This window comes from Cimex lectularius, unplaced genomic scaffold (assembly GCF_000648675.2).
Source record: "Cimex lectularius strain Harlan isolate CLEC.00 unplaced genomic scaffold, Clec_2.1 scaffold41, whole genome shotgun sequence".
NCBI classification, from domain to species: domain Eukaryota; kingdom Metazoa; phylum Arthropoda; class Insecta; order Hemiptera; family Cimicidae; genus Cimex; species Cimex lectularius.
The window spans coordinates 3,500,695-3,522,586 of record NW_019393011.1 but is presented as its reverse complement, the minus strand read 5'-3'; the positions used below and the strand labels follow the sequence as shown (position 1 = coordinate 3,522,586).

The window sequence follows — 21,892 nt, the reverse complement described above, 5'->3', positions numbered from 1 at the left end:
ATTTCTAATTAATCCTTAACCTTTTAGTTCTTTTTTGCAATAATTTGGCAGAATTTACTTCACTCCTAAACATTTTCCTTGGTTGTTCTTTTTTCCAGCAAATTTCTCAACACGTTTCTGATATTTTCTTTATCAATTGTTGACCTTAGTTTGCTCTCACCCGGCATGCACGTTTTATCCAGAAAGATTAATTTATCTTTTCCTAGTGCCATTTTAAAAGGGAGGATTTCTTGCATACACTCTTTTATAAGTAATAATAGTTTTCTTTTCTTGTAGTTAAAGCATAGATCACTATGTCGCATGACTGACGAGTTTTACCAGAATTTTAGAATTTTTTATTTTCTAATTTTTACCTGTTGCATGGCCCATATCACCTAGCCAGTAGGTAATTCTACAATAAAAATACAGATGATTTTACATTTTATAAATGGTTCACCATTGTTTTGTAATATTAAATTCATTAAAGACTACTTTTCTTTAGGTAATTTTTTTAAGGCTAATTTTTTGAGTTTATTTACTTCTCTTTATCCTTTTAACTTTTCTAAACTTTCCAATGTATGTTTTGTTCTCGAAACGTCCTATTTTATCATAAACACTGTTAAATCTTATTTTTCAACACATTTTTAAAATTAATAACTCTTTCTTAACAATCAACTAATTGTTAGTTTTTTAATATCCTACTATATTACTAATTTTATTTTTGGAATTGAAATATTTTCATAATTCAGTCATTTTTCATTGGCATTGATTAAAGTAATGTATACGTGGATTAAATTTTGTCAAAGCATAAATTTGGTAAAGGTATGAAGGAAACACCTGGCTGACGTTAAAAATTAATTCTGCCTGGTTTCAAATTAATCATAATCCTTCGCAGGATTAAGTGATCCATTTGAAATGAGGAATGTCAATTAGCCGGGCGTATCAGTCAGCAGCTGCCGGAATATCGGCTTAAGTGTCGAGCTTTGGCGTCGCCAAGTACATTAAACAAGATTGATTAATCGAAAACAAACACAAAAGGCCTTATAATTACAGTTCAGGCGACATGATTTTTTTTCCAAGCTGGTTACTTACGTAAAAATGAAGTTCCACCTTCTTGCTGTCCTTGGGACCGCATTTCTGCGACGGAGGACAACAGCCCGTATCTTCTGCGCATTGGTGCAGCAGTGTGCAAGAAGGGACGTACGTCTTTGAACTGGTCGGGTAGTGATCAGATACCCGGATGACTCTCGGCTGTGGGACTTTGCATTTCGCTTCTGATGTGATTTTATCGTGGTGATTTTGAACCTCCACCTGCGAACTCGGGTCGTCCACGCCACCTGAAATTGATACATTATCAGTAGAAAACGTTTTTTCATACATTAGGCAAGCCTTCAGCCCAAATTCGTAAATTATAATAGTTCGCATGGAAATAAAAGAGATAATAGTGAAGATGACAGAGAGAGGAAAATAGGCTCGGAGAAAGATAATAGAAAAAGATAGAATAGAAGATATAAAAAGAGAAAGTATGTAAGTGAATGAGAGGAAGAGACAAATGGATAGAGAGAGAATTTGATAAATAGATAGATATGACGATAGAGAGAGAGAGAGACATTTTGGAGAGATAGATAGATAGGGAGTAAGGGACTTTGTGATAGGTGGATAGATAGATAGGGAGGGAGAGAGAGTGAGAGAAAATTTGTGAAAGGTACATAGATAGATAGGAAGAGAAAGAGAGAATTTGTGAGTGGTAGATAGATAAATAGGGGGAAAGAGGAGGGAGAGGGTGAGGGAGAGGGTGAGGGAGAGAGGGTGGGAGAGTGAGAGGGAAAGAGGAGAGAGAGAGAGAGAGAGAGAGAGAGAGAGAGAGAGAGAGAGAGAGACCGACCGACCGACAGAAAAAGCGAGAGAAAGAGAGGGAGTGAGTTCGTGGTGGGCGGTTGTTTGTAATACGGCTGACAAATAGCAGGTTTTATTTTAGCTAAATTTTTGTACGGATGAAAGAAGATCTAAAGAAAATCTATCAGACTGAATTAAATTAAATGAGATGCTATAACGGTAAACGGTACATTACAAAATGAGAGGAAAACTCAACTTTGACCTTTCCTTTCCGACCTTTCCAAGTGGTTTTAGATAACAGGGATCATTAAAAGAAAGGCAACCCCTTGTTTCAGGAAGAGGCCCAAAATCCTTCGAGTAGTTCCAACTGTCTTACAACGTGAGGTCCATGCAATGATCCAATCAAAAACACAGGAGTTGACAAAGAAGAAACCGAAATAAGTACTGATCCTCATACTTATAAGTGGAACAGTTTTAAATGGATTAAATGTGCATCCCTTTAGATTTAAATTAGCTTGGGGGTGAATAAATTGCATAATAAAGAAAACCACAAAGTTACTTTGTGGTTTCTCGGGACATGAGGTACAGAATATAATGAACAGGCTGATCGACTGCCGAAAAAGAACGGCCTTCGCACTTATCGGACAGAAACCAAAACCAGACTAAACGGAAAGTGTGCTGAAGATGCTGTTAAAAAGGCATGAGAAAGAAAATCACTGAACGAAAGCATTAGGTGTGGTACAATGAGACAAGTTAAGAGATTTAAAAACCTCTCAAAAAGGAAGATCTACAGATGATGTGCATAACTGAAATCGAAACTGGCTGACTATCAGGATAAACAGACATCGGTACAATTCCTTCTTGTATGTGAGACGCAAGCCCTTATATGGTATAACAAATTTGGCATGGCAACATTAACACCATAAAAATAGCCCGAAGAGAAAAAAGAGCGCATTTTTGGGGAAAAAATTTTTTACATGGTACGCTCTTAATTGACCGGAAATACTGTGGAGTAAAAGTTTTACATCAGAGGTTATATCAACAACCCTCGGAATGTCGGAAAATTCACCTTACAGTGATGAGCGCAGAGTCAACGTCGAAACCGATGCGGCCACCGTCCGGTGTAAAAGTTAGAGTACTTACTTTAAAAAAAGAGCAATATTAAAAAAAATAAAAAATACTTTGTATTGAAGTAAAAAATTAACTCGTTTGTTCTTTTGAAATATCAAGACTCAGAGTGCTTCCAAATAATTCATAACAATTATAATTCAATTCAATAAAAAAATTCTTTTGATAAAAACTTTCATTTGTTGTTTTTGTCATAAAATGAGGGTGAATTAGGTGAGTGAATTCTACATCTTTCATCTTTATTTTTAACTTTTCTTGTTAGCTTATTTTTAATCAAGTTCGTAAGTTTTCATTTCAAAACAGTCCGGATTTCCGAGAGGTTCCATTGAAGTCTCCTTTTTCGAATGACGTTCCACAGATTTCACTCTCCTTTTTAAATGAGACTTTAAAAATGTTTATTTATAACTGTTTTGTTGCTAAATTTCTTGTTATAAATCCTTTCACTACCATTGGTACAATTTCTCGATATTCTTGCTTATGTATAATACGTATTATATTTTATATAATGGACTGTGACTTTTAAAAAGGATTTTTGCTGTACCCTTCTTTCTTCCATATCTTTAAGCAAGCTTAACATTTTTCCAAGTTATTAAAAAATTGTAGTCAGGCTATTACTTTACAAAACCGTCTTAATTTCTCAAATAATAATGAATGAACATAAACCAGTTGGGGTTAATCTTTCGTCAAATCTTTAAAAAAAAATGTCGAAAGGCGTCTGTCAGTTCCACCCAGCAAGGATTGGAAGACCGAAATAATCGGTAACGACCAAAATAAAAAAAAGTATTAAAAGTATTCACTAATGTACTGTTATGAAGGTACTCCAATAGCCTCTGTTTTGTACTGCCCGTTTTATTAAATTCTTCGCATCACTGGATTAAAGGGGGCAAATCCATTTCGAGATTATTAAAAAGAAGTTTCTTAACATTGTAAAAACGTTGATCCGGGAACGATCTAGTGAACTGGAAAGTTAAATTGAACCCGCTATCAACTTTATCGCATCCGGCCCGCGGCTGCTTGGAGGAATTGGCTTTTTGTACATTTTTCCACGCCAATCCCAAGAGAAATGTGTACAGAAACGAAGGAACTTAGCTGCTAATTCATTACTCTGTCTTGTAATTTAAGGGCTAAATTGCCACAACATTATACAGGCTCCATTAAAACTTCCCTTCCTATTTAACTTTTTGTTTCACCAGGTTGAATTATTCTGCCTACTACGTGTCAAAACCGCAATAAATATATATGGCCGACGTGAAAGATTTCTTATAAACGTAACTTCTTTTCGCTAAAGCTTCATGTGAAAAGAAAATATACTTATGTTTTTGTTACTATATTTGTAAAATATCGTTCAAAACCAAGTGGTATCAATGCAACCAACAAATCATTCTCTCTCTCTTTACTTTTATCTCTCTTTAAATTTCCCTACTTTTTCTATTTCTTTATGTCTCATTCTCTCCCTATCTTCCTATTTCTCTCTCTCTCTCTCTCTCTCTCTCTCTCTCTCTCTCTCTCTCTCTCTCTCTCTCTCTCTCTCTCTCTCTAACTGTGTACATCTACCATTCATTCTTTTTTTACCTCTTTATATCTCTTTATCTTTTTCTATATCTCCTTCTCTCACTGTCTCTCTCTCTCTCTCTCTCTCTCCCTCCCTCCCTCACCCTCACCCTCTCTCTGTTTCTCTCTTTGTCTCTCTCTCTCTGTCTCTTTCTATATATCTCTCTTTCTCCTTATCTCCCAATCTTTTTCTGTCTGTCGTCTCTCCCTATCTTCAGTTTCTATCTCTTTAACTTTATAAATCTACCTTTCATTATTTTTTCTCTCTTTATATATCTTTATGTTTTTCTATCTCTCCTTCTCTCCCCCCTCTCTCGCTCTATCTATCTATCTATCTCTCTTTCTGTTTGTCTGGTGATCTTTTTCTATCTGTCGTTCCTTCCCTATCTTCTCTCTCTCTCTCTCTCTCTCTCACTCTCTCTCTCTCTCTCTCTCTCTCTCTCTCTCGTTAACTTTATAAATCTATCATTCATTCTTTTTTCTTTCTTTATACTCTTTATTTTATTCTATATCTCCTTCTCCCTATCTTCCTCTCACTCCCCCTCTCTCTATCGCTCTATCTATCTATCTATTGTCTCTCTCTCTATCACTCTCTCTCTCTCTCTATCTCTCTCACTCTCTCTCTCTCTCTCTCTCTCTCTCTCTATCTCCAGCTATCTATCTATATTTTTAAATTGGTCAAATAGTTATTTAACTTCCTTCAATTTATATAAAAAGATCACCACGTTATGTTGATAGCTATTATTTATTTATCGGGTATTTTTCCATATAATTATATATAATTGTGAGATCCGAGTACTGGAATATGAATCTGAAATGCGCTCGTTACCGATCATTTTGGTCGCCTCAATCACTTCTTACAGACCACTCAAAACTAAGGAAGGATAAGAAAACCAAATGATCGAAAACGAACACATTTCAGGTTCAACTCTGCAGTCTTAATGAAAAAATTTAAAAGACTGTTGTATTTAAATGATTTAATATAATGCTAATGTTAAATAGAATTGTGTTTAATATTTTACACTATCTTAAACAAAACACAGAGGGAGAATAAATTGAACAAAATGAAATGAGAAAATTCTATAGAGCAAGTGAATAAAAGATAGGATATGATCCATAAAAACTAACATTATGTGCATCCCGTTCTAAAACTAATTGAATAGACATTTGGACAGAAAAGTTATTACTTTATGATTCTCCCATATCGGGATAGGAAAGCGCAATCTTCCGGTGGCAAAAACGAATTCCTCGAAAACATATCATTTGCATAATTTCTTCCTCCGATTCGTACGTGTTTATTTACTACACTATATGCCGGTGACAGATGAATGCAATCGACGTTGGCATGCAGGAAAGATCACTGACCGGAAGACGATCGTACTCAGATGTTTTCATTTTTGCTTAGTGCCGTAAGGAAAAACCCATTAAAATGAAAAGTCTCTGGGGTAAAATTAGATTAGGATGAACACGGCGTGATTGCCGCTTGGAAATAAAATAAGAATAAAAGAAAGTTTTTGTTAAAACCAATTAAGAATAAACTCATCAAAGTATAAGTTTTATCAAAACATTTAAATGTTGAAAAATGGCAAAAAGGAGAGGCGTATTTAGCCGAAGATCGTTGGTTCGGATCCCGCTCGTGACACTGACTTTTTTATCTCAACCAAGACCTTACCTAGAAATAATAATTGATTGATTGAAAGAACTAACTTGGTGAATTGACACGAAAACGCAAATGGGTTAATATTTAAAAAGTAAAAGAAGAATCACTTCACTGAATATCCCCGTGGCCTCTTCATAAGTTGTTGAGAATCCAATCCGATTACATTACATTTGAAAGTGGCAGAAAGAGGGTAAAGTCAAAAGGTGGGGTTGAGAAACTGAAGATTCATCACGCCGCAGTCGTCAAAAAGAAATTTCATAAAGATGAAAATATTGACTTTACTCCAATTAGTTTCTACTGGACTCATTTTTTTCTTGCATTTGTGTTTTATTAGTGATAAAACGCGTCCACAATGGACAAGCAGAACGTGAACGTTTAAGCGGTACATCAATGGATTCGTCGGTTACTCTAGTTCAGTGTGGACACAATTCCGAACATTCGTTCCAACCTATTAGAGTTCGTGGTCCGATTGACCAAATAACTTTTTTCAATTAATTAATCTCTATGTCAGGTATTGGTTGAGATAAAAAAGTCAGTGTTTCGAATTTGAAAAATGGCAAAAAGGAGGGAAAATTCAAAAGGTGGGTTGAGGTGGGAAGTTGGTGTCCGAGTGGATCGAAGTCACGATAGCTCAAGTGGTACAGCAGCGGCGTATCTAGCCGAAAGTTGTGGGTTCGAATCCCGCTCGTGACATAGACTTTTTTATCTCTACTAAAAACCTTAATTAATTGAAAGTTATTAATTGGTCAAGCGGACCACGAAAACTAGTGAATTTTATCAAAACGTTTTTTCCACCGTAAGTTATTTTAACGTGCTTATGAAAATACGTATATTGAATATTACTTGATAGAATATACATATTTATCTACTGATATTTATTTGTTAATTAAACCTCTGGCGAAAATAGAAAACCATATGAACATTAGCAGTTAATAGTTTGATTTCAAATGTCTAAGTTATCGATTCAATTTGTTAACGGTTAGATTGATCAATTTGATACCGATAAATATGTCCAAATTGAACATGGAAGGCGAAATGGTATAATATGTTCGTACAGAAACCCGAAAATCTCCAATTCACTAAAATTCACGCAAGGGATAGTTCCAAAATAATTAACCTCATTTTGGATGGGCATCATGGTCCATAGGGAAACTTGTACCATTGGAATTCGATATTTACGTCCAATTGAAAAGCGACCTTTTGAAGATGACTGTACATTTTCAATTAAAGTTGAGGGATTGTGGAAATCTGAATCAAACTAATCAAGTTCGACGTACAATTTTATTTATATTTGCCGGTTGATGAGTTTAAATCAATTAAACATGAGACCGAAGAGATTAGTTTTAACACCGAAGAAGAAATGTAATTAAGATAATGAAGATTAATCTCATTGATCTTTATTTTTTAATTTAAATGGCTCGATTATGTGATCATATTTGACCAAAAAATAAGAAAAAAAAATTATTTCTTCCAAAACTATTCGGCTTACTCCATAGTGATCTTTGGTTTGTAATTTTTATTCGTCTGGACAAAAATAAGCATACGAGCATTGGGAAATTATGCTGTAAAAGACTGCATACCGTGAGAAAGATCGATCACGATTTCGGACAGGGCCGAAAAGGGCCCTTTAATCTCGCATTGTGCAACACGCCCGGTACCGAATGCTCCTGGATTCCAGCCCGTACGGCGATTCTCACCGAATTCAGGCGTTATTTCCCCCATAATGAGTGCTTTTATTAGTTTGTCGCCTTTTGAAAAGCTGGGGTTGTGCACGTGAGGGCAATGCAGACCCACATTATGTCGCCGTTTCGACACTTAAGATGTTATCTTGAAAGTTCTCTATGGCACCCGACATCAACCACGCCTCTTCTTGTAAAAGCCCTCTTTTTTTTCTCAACGTCGACGGTCATAAATATTTACTCCTACACGATAATCCTATGAAAGGTGTTTGCCGTCATTACCACGGAGATGTCTAGTTAATCTCGATGACTCCCAACTTTCAATAAAAACCATTAAAACATAGTGTTATTCTGTATTTTTAAACGTCTATGATTCAGAGCTTATACTGAATTCAACTGTTTAATTGGGATAGTTAAGAAGTTATATGCCCTAAGGAACATAACTATAGAAATATACCTTCAACAAATATTATAATACTGCCTTAGGCCACAATCAGTAGTTACAATAATTTATGTACAATTAGTACAGCTTTTTACAGCGTCACATCATAAATTGAAGCTACAGTAGAAAAACTGTTCATCTCAATCTGTATTTTTCGTTTAATCTACAACGCACCCATCGTTAACTCACATTGCTCCTTAGCGTCTTAACACATTAATTACTCATTAAAAATTATTATCGTTAAACAATCATAAATGCTCACACCACTACCATCAATTAAAAAGCTCTCAATAAATGTAAGAAATAACATATGATAAATATTTTGGGTCAGCCCAATATCTCTTTGGAGCATGCCAAAATTTGTTTAAACATTTAAATTACCTAAGTCATTAAAATATTGAATAAAGCATGTGTTAAATCTACCTAATTTACGTGTATTCATTGATTTGTATAAGCTCAACACCGCACTCATATGCACATACAGACATGATGTGTACGTGCTCAATATGTATGGAATCGAGCTTATCACTTCAAGCATGAATCCGCCCTTTACGGGTTATTCGTCGAGACGGTGTATTATAAATCGAAGCGTTCAAAGATGAACTAGGTAGTAGGATAATGAAAATTAAAAATTTAGAAAATATACCGGAAAAGGTTGAAAGAAATGTGTGGTGATTAGTGACCGTTAATCGATATTTATTTAGAAATCGTGAGATGCGGTCTGGTGTGATGTAGGTTTCAGAAAAACATTTTCTTTATCGTGCCAACGTTTCGATCTTTATAGAGATCATCTTCAGGGCTCAAAGTGTTTGTCTTCTGTGTAATTGTGCCATTCTTGCGTGTCGTGTTGAGAGTGCCCACGACACGGAAGAATGGCACAATTACACAGAAGACAAACACTTTGAGCCCTGAAGATGATCTCAATAAAGATCGAAACGTTGGCAAGATAAAGAAAATGTTTTTCTGAGACCTACATCACACCAGACTGCATCTCACGATTTCTAAATAAATGTTGAAAGAAATGTAAAATTGAACACCTCAAAAGGTGTAATTTCTTGCTGGGAGTTGAAACAGTGTACTGATGAAGAACTCCTCGAAGAATTAAAGAATTCTAATGCCATAAGATTCATCGATTAAAACGAATAGATGGTACGACATCTTTTTCATGGGTTGTTACATTTAATACCCCGTGTCTTCCAAAGGACTTCCTGTAATCCTATAATCCTACGCCCCTACGGTGTTTTAAATGTTTTGAACATACAATTTCTTCTTGTAAGAAGAAGGATTTTATGTGTAGATGTGGGCTGGAAAGGCACGAAAAGACAGTTCCTTGTCAGCCGCCAGCTTGCAAGAATTGCCAGGGCCCACATTACACCTTGACGCTTACTGCCCAAGATATAAATATGAAACACTAATTATGGAGCTGAAAGTAAAAAATAAAATAACATTTAATCAAACAAAGTCCTCAATAGGCTCCGGCCTTATTCCAAAAGCGATTTCTTTGCAGAAAAAGTTAAAATAGGCACAAAAGAAATAGGCTGGCAGACGGAGTCAGGGGACAACTCATTGAACTCAGTCCACAATCCGTCTTTTTACCAAAAAGTAACAAAACCAAAAATGGTAGAAACTATGGTCCAATGTTCCCTTGTCAATGCTTTTGTCCTCATCCTACCTCCCCGTTCTCTTTCACCGCTCAATTCTTCTTTCCCTCATTCCGCTTCTCCGATTGGTGGTGAACAATAAATAAATTAATTTTGGTTTAAATAACATTCAGTCAAGTAGAAAACCCGCCGGAATACAAGTACGAAAAACACAGTACAACAGAGTCAATTATTGCTAAAGATGGATAAATAAAATGAATGTGCGAGAATGAAAACTAATCTAACTAAACTACTAAAGCAATCGAGAACATAAACATTCATTCAAAAAAATTATTTCAGTCAATTCTAAAGATAGATTTCTAAAATTTATTTTACAAATGGTATAGTTGTTTACATTTTAATAATTAATTAATTGATGTTTACTTAAAAGTAGTTAAAAAATGCGAATAACTTGCACATTAACAACGAGAAACGGCAAAGGAAGTATATATAACACAAGATTTATCGTTATTTGTTAATATAACTCGTACAATCAGAACGTATACGCAAAATGATGGCAATAATAATAGAATTACAAATTAACAGCATAAAACATAATTCCAATTAATTATTCTTTTCATCTAAGGTTTTTGGTTGAGATGAAAAATTACTGTCACGTGCGGCATTCGAACCTACGACCTTCGGCCAAATCGACCCACACGAGGGTAAGGTTCGATATTCGTGATTCGAATCCCGCTGGTGACACAAATTTTTCATCTGCCACCGTGTCTCGTCTCAAAGATTATCGTTGTTTGGAATGTCCTCCGTATTCAACATTTTCTACACCTGGTGAGATCTAGCAACGACATCAACAACTTAGAAATGCTAATGTCTTGCCTGCCACTGGTCACAGAAGTGAGCTTATCACTTCCAGCATGAATCACCCCCTTTAGGGGTATTACAGTTACAAGAGCTAAGTCAATAAAGCCGCCAAAGCATTCAGTTTTTGAACCTATACACATTCACACTCTTACTCGTTCTTAAATAAATAAATTGATTTTTGTTTATATACCATTCAGACAAGTAGAAAAGTCGAAAACATAATACACTTATCACCGCCGTTTTAGACATTTGAGAGTCGAAGGACAAATTCATCCTCAGTAACCACAAAAGGGAAAACAGAACGAGATATCTGTAAGTACTGAACGATAAAACAGCATTGTTTTCTCCTAAATTCAGAACACGATTCCAAAATACTCACTGTCGTGTTTAAGCACAATTTCATATCGGGTTGCATTTCTATACGCTCACTATGTGGAGCCAAGGAATGAAACCTTCCAATTAAATGCAACCTTTCTTTACATGCAGGACACATACGATACGGGATATGTGTCAACCATGCACGGCGTGTTCTTAGCCGGGGGATTATCTGTGTTTTATCCTCACCTTAGGTTCTTTCATTCCACTTGAGGAACCTGCCGGAATCTATGTACATATAGATAGTTCAAAATAGTCAGTTCTTGTTGAAGATGGACAAATGAATGTGCAAGAATGAAAACTTAGAGATAAGCCGAAACTCTTATATGGCCAATAGAAATAAGTTGAGGTGGGATAAGTACGTCATTCATATTAAATACTCATCATTAGGCTGAAGATTACAAACCAAAGTTAAGTTACCAAGTTTGTAATCTTAATACTCGAAATCGAGACAGCTACTGAAAACGGTCGGTGAGTAGAACTATATATTCCAAATATTTATATGGGTAATATATCTTAAGGAGAAAAGTGATTATTATATATTTTATTTCGCCTTGATATTCTGAACATGTACGTGGGGTTTCATTAGTATTTAAAAAATAAAGAAAATAACCTGGACATATTAACTTTCTCTCGTTAAAAAAAAAGAGGAGTGATTTGATTCATGTCCAGAACTAATCGAAGAAGTCAGTAGCGTCTTTTAAAGAGGTAATTACAGGCCTATTTACGATACTCGTAAGACGGAGGTTTACACTTTACGAACTTACCCTTTAAGTGGCGGTTTGATGTAGCAAATTTCGCTCCTTCAGTTAATAACGCGGTGCACGAATCGCACTGAATATACACGAGGTTTCCTCTTCAATTATCTTTGAATGATGGGTAACAAGGGCCGTATCTTCGTAGGATGATTTATGGTTTTGCAGTGAGGATTGTTAATTTTAGAAAGCTTGTACCGTCTTGATTAGTTCGTTCAGTAGATATTCCCTCGGTGTATGTTCGCCCGTTTGGAACTTTATGACCTTTGTAGACGAATTTATTAGCCGTGTTAAATTAAAAAAAAATTAAATAGTAAAATTGTATTAGATATGTTAAAAAAATATGTCCGACCACCCTTTCGGATTTAGCGTTGAGCCGGCTCTAACTTCTTAGCCAATATGGTCGGACCAAAAAAGCACTTGTGAAGACTTACAACAACCATTATTTAAAGCAAAAATTCTTTGCGGTTTGTTTGTACACATTTTTTTCACGAAACTCTGTTGTATACTAAATAACATTTCCTATATATTTAATTTGAAGTGTTGAAGAAGTTGTAGGACGCCACTTTCCCTACACAACATTGTTATACATACATAGATAGTACATTCATTTAAAAAAAAAATTCAGTCAATACTAAAGATACATTTCTAAAAACTATTTTACAAATGTATAGTGGTCTACATTTTAATAATTGATTAATTTAAGTTTACTTAAAAGTAGTTAAAAAATGCGAATAACTTGCGCATTAATCAACGAGAATCGGCAAAGGAACTAGTTAAAAAAAAAAACAAGTTTTATCGTTATTTGTTAATATAATTCGTACAATCAAAACATATACGTAAAATGGTGGAAATAATAATAATTACAAATTACCAACATAAAACATTATTCCAATTAATTATTCTTTTCATCTAAGGTTTTTTGGTTGAGATGAAAAATTACTGTCACGTGCGACATTCGAACCCACGACCTTCCGCCAAATCGAAATCGGTTCGAATCCCGCTAGTGACACAAATTTTTCATCTCGACCAAAACCCTTTGATGAAAAGAATAATTAATTGGAATAATTGATATAGTTTTATATAATAAAACATAATAAAAAAAGCTTATAGTATGAAATTTCTTGTGAAAATACACTGAGAAGCAAAAAATAATAAATATCCTTAATATTTTTAATTATCGCTTAGCCATTCCTCCACTGATTATCTCACAACAATATTTGGTCCGTTTTAAAGTATAAGAGGTAAATTAAACACAGATAAAATTTTCCACTTGTGTTTACAATTGGATTTTGTAAATTAATCTTTGGATAGCCAATCCCTTCATTGATGCTTTTTCTGTAAAGCTTCTTTCCAACATTTCGGTGGTCTAATTTTTTTAAGTTGGTCCATTTCTAAGTATCACGTTTGTTTGAGTGATGATTTTAAATGATACAGATTCGGCTAGAATCATAGCATAGTTGGAAGATGGAAGAAGTCAAGCGTATGTGGCCAGGGTGCTCACATTTCCTGAACAACTGTCTGTAGGGCCTTTCAGCGCTACTAAGATGGTGGAGATACTCAAGAAGACATGGATAAAGATGCCACCGTGTCTCGTCTCAAAGATTATCGTTGTTTGGAATATACTCCGTCTTCAACATTTACTACAGCTGTTGAGATCAAACAACGACTTCAACAAGTTAAAATATTAATGTCTAGCCTGCCACCGGTCCATAATTTCTGACAAGGCACAAAGCAGCTCGGTTAAGTTTCGGAAGAAATCACATCAATTCGTCTAAGCAAAATTGGACTACAATTTTCTTTTCTGATGTGTCAAGGTTTGTTTCAGGTCTTCTGGCGGCCGAGAGAGGGTTTGAACGATATAACAGGGGAGCGATAACCCTATAACCCAGCAACATTTTCAATCCGGAGAAGCCATGGACCTCCATGGCTGGTGGTGTTATGATTTGGGAACAACAGTTATATGGAAGGTCGCACAAACTTGATCTTCATCGAGGGTTCCCTAGCAGCTGCCCGATGCATTGAAGATATCTTATCAGAAAAAATGTTCCAGATAAGCATTTAATTGGCGACGATTTATTTTTATGCATGACAATGCAAGGCCTCACACAGCTAGGATCGTTGGTGACCGTGCTATAGCAGTCGTGGTGGTAAACCCGACTTATCGAACTAAGTTGTCAAAGAAGCGTTGGAACGAGTTGTCAAAGAGGGTAAAAAGCCCAAAGTAAAATTAAGATGTGATGCCAGAGAATTTGCATGAAAGCGCTGTTGGAAGAGTATGAAAATATTCCACAGCAGTAAATTCAAAACCGCGTAATTCGATGCCACGTCGAATGAGCATTGATCAACGCAAGAAGAGGATATACTTCTTACTGAATTGAATATTTTCTTCACAGTTTCCATAACGAAATTTTTGTTAAAGATTATTCGGAAATCGTGAGAAGCGGTCTGGTGTGACGTAGGCTTTAGAAAAACATTATCTTATCGTGCCAACGTTTCGAACTTTATTGAGATCATCTTCCGGGCTCAAAGTGTTTGTTTTCCGTGTAGATGTGTTATTCTTGTCTGTCTCACCCTCAACTCAATAAAGATCGAATCGTTGGCACGATAAAGAAAATGTTTTTCTGAAACCTACGTCACACCAGATCGCATCTCACGATCTCCGAATAATCATTAATGTCACTGAACACCACATATTTTTGGTAAATTTGTTTTATCCAATTTATTTTTTTTACTTAGTTAATACCTTATATTTTTGTTTTAAAATATGCAGTTAACACCAGAAAATAAAAATTATAACGATTAGGAATACTTACTTTAATGAAACGAAGGTGGCAACTTTTTTTGCTTCTCAGTGCGTAATAACTGACAAATCAACATTTCGCACTCCTTTCAAAATACAATTTGACATAAATTGGCGATTAAGAAAGAATTACGAAAACATTTAAATTTAGAAAGGCTTTTGTTGAGTAATTGTTAGTGTAAGACTGAAAATACTTAGATGCCACAAATTGGGGGAAAATTATGTTTTTCAACAAAAATATTAACGTCGGTGACATAATAAAATCTCATATACCGTATTGTATATGTAATGCAATATTTGTAAAATTACTAGAGTAATTACTGGAACAAAAACATCTGTGAAATATTCTTATTAGTGTGTGTGTGGTGATTAGTGACCGTTAATCGATAATTATTCAGAAATCGTGAGATGCGGTCGGTGTGATTTAGGTTTCAGAAAAACATTTTCTTTGCCAACGTTTCGATTTTTATTAAACCTACATCACACCAGAACGCATCTCACGATTTCTGAATAATTATTCTTATTAGTCATGATTAATATAACAGCAATCGTATTCAAATCCTTGTATATTCTCCTTCTGAGGGCAGTCATTGTCAAATATTATTTATTTAAAAACATGGAATAAAGCTTGTTCTCCATAACGGTTAAATTCAAGCGTATCTTTGATCCCAGAGCTGAAATAAAGCCATCCGGAGTGATCGGGAAACCGAAGGGGAAACGGCGTGTGTATAAACGGCCCTCTAAAACCTAATGGTTATGATTATGATAAGAGAGCCGGTTATGCGACAATCCGCCCACCTGCCAGAAACAAAGCGGATAAACGGTACCAGAATTTTTTTATGTGAAAGCCGTTTCTAATCTCGTCGATATTTCAGGTGGGCGTTTTCCCAAAAAATTGAACTCATAAACTAAATAAGTTGGCCGTTATCAATAGAAAAAAGATGGCCGGCGGGGGTTCAGTCTTGCAATTCATGACAAGAGACCTGGTTGTAGAGCTCCTGACCTGTTAATGAGCTGTAGGCTCAAAATCCGAATCGTTGAAAAAACTTACTGTGGGCCCTTTTAAAAAGATTGGCCGTTATCTGAAAGCACGACATAGAATTATAAACATTTTTATACCTACGAGAACTAAATGATCCTATATCTTAAATAAAAATGAAAATTATATAATATGTTTATTTAAAGTTAAATTGTCGGTGTGAATGTAGGTTATTAGTTTAAATGAGAGGTCTATCACCCACCCCCAAGAAATATCGAGTACTCTGGAGTGACAATGTAAATTGTAGTGAAGTAATTTATTAGCGTGAATGTAGGGTTTCAATCCTTCCCAAGGGATGAGTACTCTGGGGGAGTGAATTTAATTAGACTTGTCACGCGTTAGGATATGCCGGAACATACACTACATCGACGCCGGACGTATGTATTTTAGGGATGTTGTCTGTCTGACTTTCTACGGCACAAATGCGTAGGGGTTCTTGGACAGTGAACGGGTTTTTGGACGGGGGCTGTGCTCCTGGGCCAGGAGTGATTTATGTTTTTGTCCTTTGGTTATACTAATTTGACAACCTAAGTAACAAGTAGAGGTTATAAAATTTATCATTATTAAGTGGTAATTATTTCTAATTATCTCCATTTTAAACCTTTATCCTTCTGAAATTAAATATGTACTATGTTCACAACTCTCCAAGTAAGAAAAAAGGCTAGACGTGACCTAATTACCTCCATTTTACTTCGAAACCTTTCGCAGAAAACCTTAGAGTTTATAATCACAATATACAATGCCATCCTACGTACCACTCAATTTTCCCTCTTATGGGGTATTCCATCGTGATTCTTTTCGCTAAAGCATACAAATATTCCAAGCACATATCCTCCCACATACCAATCAGCCTTTTACCACTGGTTTCAGAAATACTCGGAGGACACCTTTTGAACCGTTTAATACTCATCACATTAAATCGTCCCTTCTCACTAATTGGGCTACTTCTCCAACATTTTTCACGATCAAGGTTACAGAGTTTTTGACACCACTTTCTTTACTATAGAGAATAAAAAGAAATGATGAGTGCGTTCCTGTATATGGCCCAGGCTTTCGATAGGTACTGGTACCCTCTATAAATGTAAGCTTTTACCCACATCTGATTTATCTTTGAATATGTTTAACTACGCGTAGTTTCAAAATGACATCTACCCGTTACAACCCGGCGTCCCTCTATAGCGCTTTGTTCCATCCTGAATACAATTTATACTGCTGATTATCCCATACTCCGAAGCATCTTACCACTTAGCTCAGCAATTTTATCTTCTATCCGAATCCTATCCAAGCAACATCGGACATCCAAGTACACCTTTAGTTTACCAAACACTGGTGCAAAAAGCGGAAGAGAAGAGAGAAAATAAGTAAATGTGCCGTACGCATTTTGGCCTTCCAATGAACCTCAACAACGGAATTGCCGGCTTTTTCTCAAGTCAGATATTTAGTCCATCCCACAATCCCCACACACTACTTGAAACACAAGAACTTACATGTTATTGCGACCACTCCAGACATATGGTGTGGGGAGCCATATTGAAAACCCATTCAATATAAAGCGCATTTAATCCTTCCAATGAAAATTCCACATAAAAGTTGCTATGTATACTTTATCATAAGCCTCACTATCCGCAACGATCTGAACAGTCCGATTCCCCAATCAAAAGAACCACACCTAACTATCCATCCATTGCCCAAAACGTTTTACTTTTCTACGTCACCATAAACGATGATGGTACTCATACCTCTTCACTCTTTAATCCCTTATTTTGAGTACCAGCATTGGCCAGCTTCTCGAAAAGAGTGTTTGCCGGGTGCAGTGCTGGTCACAGTCCAAGTGTTCTGGCAGTAGAAAAAAATCTATAATTGCTCACATTTGTAATATGTATTTTTATATTATTTATATATAAATTATATGCAATTATTATTTGGCAAATCTTTAACTTCGTTGAAAATACCAAGTTTCAACTGTCCGATATCGCTTCGTTTTTTGCTTTGTTTTTTAAACTTTATTTATTTATTTTTTTACGGGTGGTGATGATTTCAGTTTAGATAGAGATAAATAAATAGAAATTTTAATCGACAATGATTTGTTTTTCTCAAAAGTTGTAAAATATAGAAATCATAAAGAAAAACGAGTTTTTTCGTTTTACCCTTGGCTAGGATTCAAACATTTACTTTTCCTCAATATATGTAAATGCTCAGAAATTGTATAAAATGTAGCATTGAAATGAACATGGGGAAATAAAAAAGAAATATTACATCGTCTACAGAAAATGCGAAAGCAAACGTCTTAGTTGTTTGCCATAGCTGCGCAATAAAAGTTCAAGATTTTTTAACAGTTAAAGCGGCAGTTCTTGCTCTGTTAAAAATTAATATCTTCTAAATAAATTACAAAAAGCAAATGGGATTTTATTTTTTTCTTTATATGTATTTTGTTTTTGCTGTCTCATTGCCATTTAGCTGAAAGTCTATAAATCGAAAGTATACTGCAATCTAAACCATGCGACAATAGTGCTCTTAACTCTATTATATTTCGTGGCCCGGTTGACCAAATTAATTTTTTCAATTAATTAATCTTTATGTTAGGTATTAGTTGAAATAAAACTAATATCTTACATAAAGATTAACTAATTTCGCTTAACATTTAAATTTAAAAATTTAATTATATTGAGAGTAAAAGGTAATAAAATCCAAAATGTATACAAATTGTCAGACTTGTAGTAATTAAAAATGGCATTACACCAGTGCAATAAAAACACCTATTTTTTATTGCCTAAGTAAACTGACAAAACTTTTTTCTTAACATGTTTAACTGAAATATTTCAGAGGCAACTTATGAATCATCTCTGTCAAAAAAGTTGGAATAAGGATGATGGAGGATACTAGTTTGGCGTATAAAATTTAATCTCACTTGGTCTATAATTCTTTTACCTGCCTTATTATGTGGTTAATTACGCTTCTCGTTGACAAAAAAAACCAATAATTCTTGATTAATACGATTTATAAGTACTAAAAAAATAATATACATCTGGAGAAAATATTTATTACGAAACTCTATCGCTTACCTAATAAGGATTTTCTAAACTTTTTTATAATAAATTGTTACAATTATTAACAACTTGCACACACCAAATTTATCGTCACTAAATTATAGTATTATTGACAATATTCTTAGTGGAAATTAATTTTAATAATTATAATAATATTAGACACCCAAGAAAGAGTATGCAACAGATAGTGATGGAAAGAGAGATAGAAAGAGAGGGAGTGAGTGAGAGAGAGCGAGAGGGGGGAGAAATAGAAGAGAGATATTAACGATTTCCTTAATGAAAAAAACTTCGTGTTTATTGAGCTTCAAGGATTTTATTGCGTTTAACAAGGGAAAAGTGATAGAGAATCAATTTTGGTGTAACATGTGCTATTGGGTTGTCCGGAAAATAATGCAGGATTTTGGTATTAAACAAAAAAAAAGAAACTAGTTACTTTAAAGCAATGTTCTTTAATCAAAATAATTTCCCANTAAACGTAAACAGAATATTTTATATAGATTTTTTTTAATGAAAACTTAAAATCCTGCATTATTTTCCGGACAACCCAATATTTGAACAACAAGCCTTATTAGTTTACAAACAGATAAAGTGAATGGGTGAAGGACTTGACTGGCGGAGGTCTATATCGCGATGTACGGAAAATAATTGGACAGACGGTACAAATGAATTGGATACTGTACAAAATGAAAAGAAGTTGTTTATTATTTCAAGTCTGAGAGGAAATTTGAGTGTATTTTTGTTGGGTCAAGGTGCACATAAGTAAGAAAGCCAATCAAGAATAATAACAAGAAGATAAAATCAAAGTTTTCGTAGTTATAACTAGTCGAAAGACATATTTTACCGTATAAGGAAGGGCACTAAGCAAATTGAAATCTTTGAAATATGCCTTAATAATCCATCTTAATATTATATGCCATATTTCACCGGCAAAATTTTAATTTTTTTATCGAGGCGCATTGTAGCTCTATTTTAGTAACCTTTAAGGGATGCATTGCTGTTAGTAGTTGATTTTATTTGATAAGTAATTTCAATTGTAAAACCCTAATGAAAATTGGCTAGAAGAGATTGATTGATTGAACGTTTTATTTTACCTCGCAAAGTTCGGTTTCTTGGAGCTTTCTTCCACTTACGTGAGTTGTACATTTTACAGTATACATACAATTTATGCAGCCTCTTTGGCCGTTACAATTTATTTTACATACAGAATACAAACAACAAATTTTTGTGTATAAATTTATAAGACAATATGTATTTATCTGTGTAAGAAATCAATGAATAACAATCAATAGAAGAAAAAGAAAGTTACGCAATAAAAAATTTAAGTAGATTTTTTAATAATTAAACATGACTTTAAATTAATTAACCACTTATTTTTTAATTTTCGTTATTATTATTATTATTATTATTATAGTAATTTAGAGAATGCAAAACAACATAATATAAAATAAAATATTAATTAATTTATGATTCGATTGAAAGAGAGAGAATGAAAGGAAAACAAAGTGCAGACAAAGAAAAGAAAGAGAGAGAAAGAGTAAGTGAAAGGATGGGTGGTTACTGAGGGAGAGAGAAAGAGGGGGAAAGATGGAGGGAGGGAGTGAGAGAGAGAGAGAGAGAGAGAGAGAGAGAGAGAGAGAGAGAGACAGAGAGACAGACAGACAGACAGACAGACAGACAGACAGACAGACAGACAGACAGATAGACAGACATACATACAGACAGATAGAGGAGGAGTGATTTGTGTTTTAAGCTGAAAATAAAATGTGCCTTTCGACTAATTATAACTACGAAAACTTTGATCTTCTTGTTATTATTCTTGATGGTTTGCCAAGTCAACATTTCTTTAAGTAATAAGCTATTAAGCTACACAATATGCCACACTATTAAAATTTTGTGAAACCTCCTATGCCAGGTCATCAGCTGCCTCATTGCTTACTTATGTGAGCCTTGAACTAACACAAATACACTCAATGTTCAAGTAATAAACGATTTTTTTTCATTTTGTACAGTATCCAATTCATTTGTACCGTCTGTCCAGTTATTTTCCGTACATCGCGATATGGACCTCCGCCAGTCAAGTCCTTCACCCATTCACTTTATCTGTTTGTAAACTTCTCAGGCTTGTTGTTCCAATAGCACTTGTTACAGGAAAATTGATTCTCTATCACTTTTGCCTTGTTAAACGCAATAAAATCTTTGAAGATAAACTAACACGATTTTTTTTTACTTTTCTTACTCACTTACTCTCTCTCTCTCTCTCTCTCCCTCCCTCCCTCTCTCTCTCTCTCTCTCATGAGGCAAGGTTTATAGTAAAATTATACGTCTCTGTACTACTGATCTCTAAACTACAATCTAAAGAAGATGAGCTTTCTCACTCTTACTTACTCACTTACTCTCTCTCTCTCTCTCTCTCTCTCTCTTCCCCTCTCTCTTTCTCTCTCTTCCTCTCTCTCTCTCTCTCTCTCTCTCTCTCTCTCTTCCCCGCTCACTCTCTCTTTCTCTCTCTCCCCTCCCTCTCTCTCACTTTTCCTCTCTCTCTCTCTCTCTCTCTCTTTCTCTCTTCCCCTCTCTCTTTCTCTCTCTCTCTCTCTCTCTCTCTTCCCCGCTCACTCTCTCTCTCCCCTCCCTCTCTCTCACTTTCCCTCTCTCTCTCCCCCCTCTCTCTCTCTCACTCTCTCTCTCTCTCTCTCTCTCTCTCTTTCTATCTCTCTCATGACAAATTAATTTACTTTAGTCATGCATTGCCAAGTCACATGGCGATGTTTGGCGGACCTTAATGTTACACTCAAATGCGTTTATTACTTGTTTTCTATTTTCAGTCTTCCTACAAGTCCGTTATACGTAAAGTAGTTTTTATATTTTAAGTAGTGGAGTTGAAGATTATCACAATTTGTTTTAAATATTTCGATTAAAACATTAAAGAAAAACCGACATGTCTTATAAATCTTTCAACTGGACTAGAATGAATATGATATAGCTATTTGCTTCAGATTAGTTTTTAACAAACTACCTTAATAAAGCAGGAAGTTCTGGAAAATGGGCTTTGGATGGCATCCTTAAATATTGTAACTATGTCAAAACGAATTTAGTCGAAAATACTAAGAAAGAAAATTTATAAATTCCTGCTTATTCAAAT

At 34.9% G+C, this 21,892-nt stretch overlaps 1 protein-coding gene across 1 annotated transcript in view; it reads right to left on the bottom strand.

Annotated features, from left to right (window-relative positions):
• The window catches only part of LOC106663882, a 341,156-nt gene that overhangs the window by 35,397 nt on the left and 283,867 nt on the right, over positions 1 to 21,892 (bottom strand). Inside the window, exon 3 of the mRNA XM_014389095.2 lies at positions 1,072 to 1,316. Within this exon, the coding sequence (XP_014244581.1) occupies positions 1,072 to 1,316 (245 nt within the window). The remainder of the gene's footprint in view (positions 1 to 1,071; positions 1,317 to 21,892) is intronic.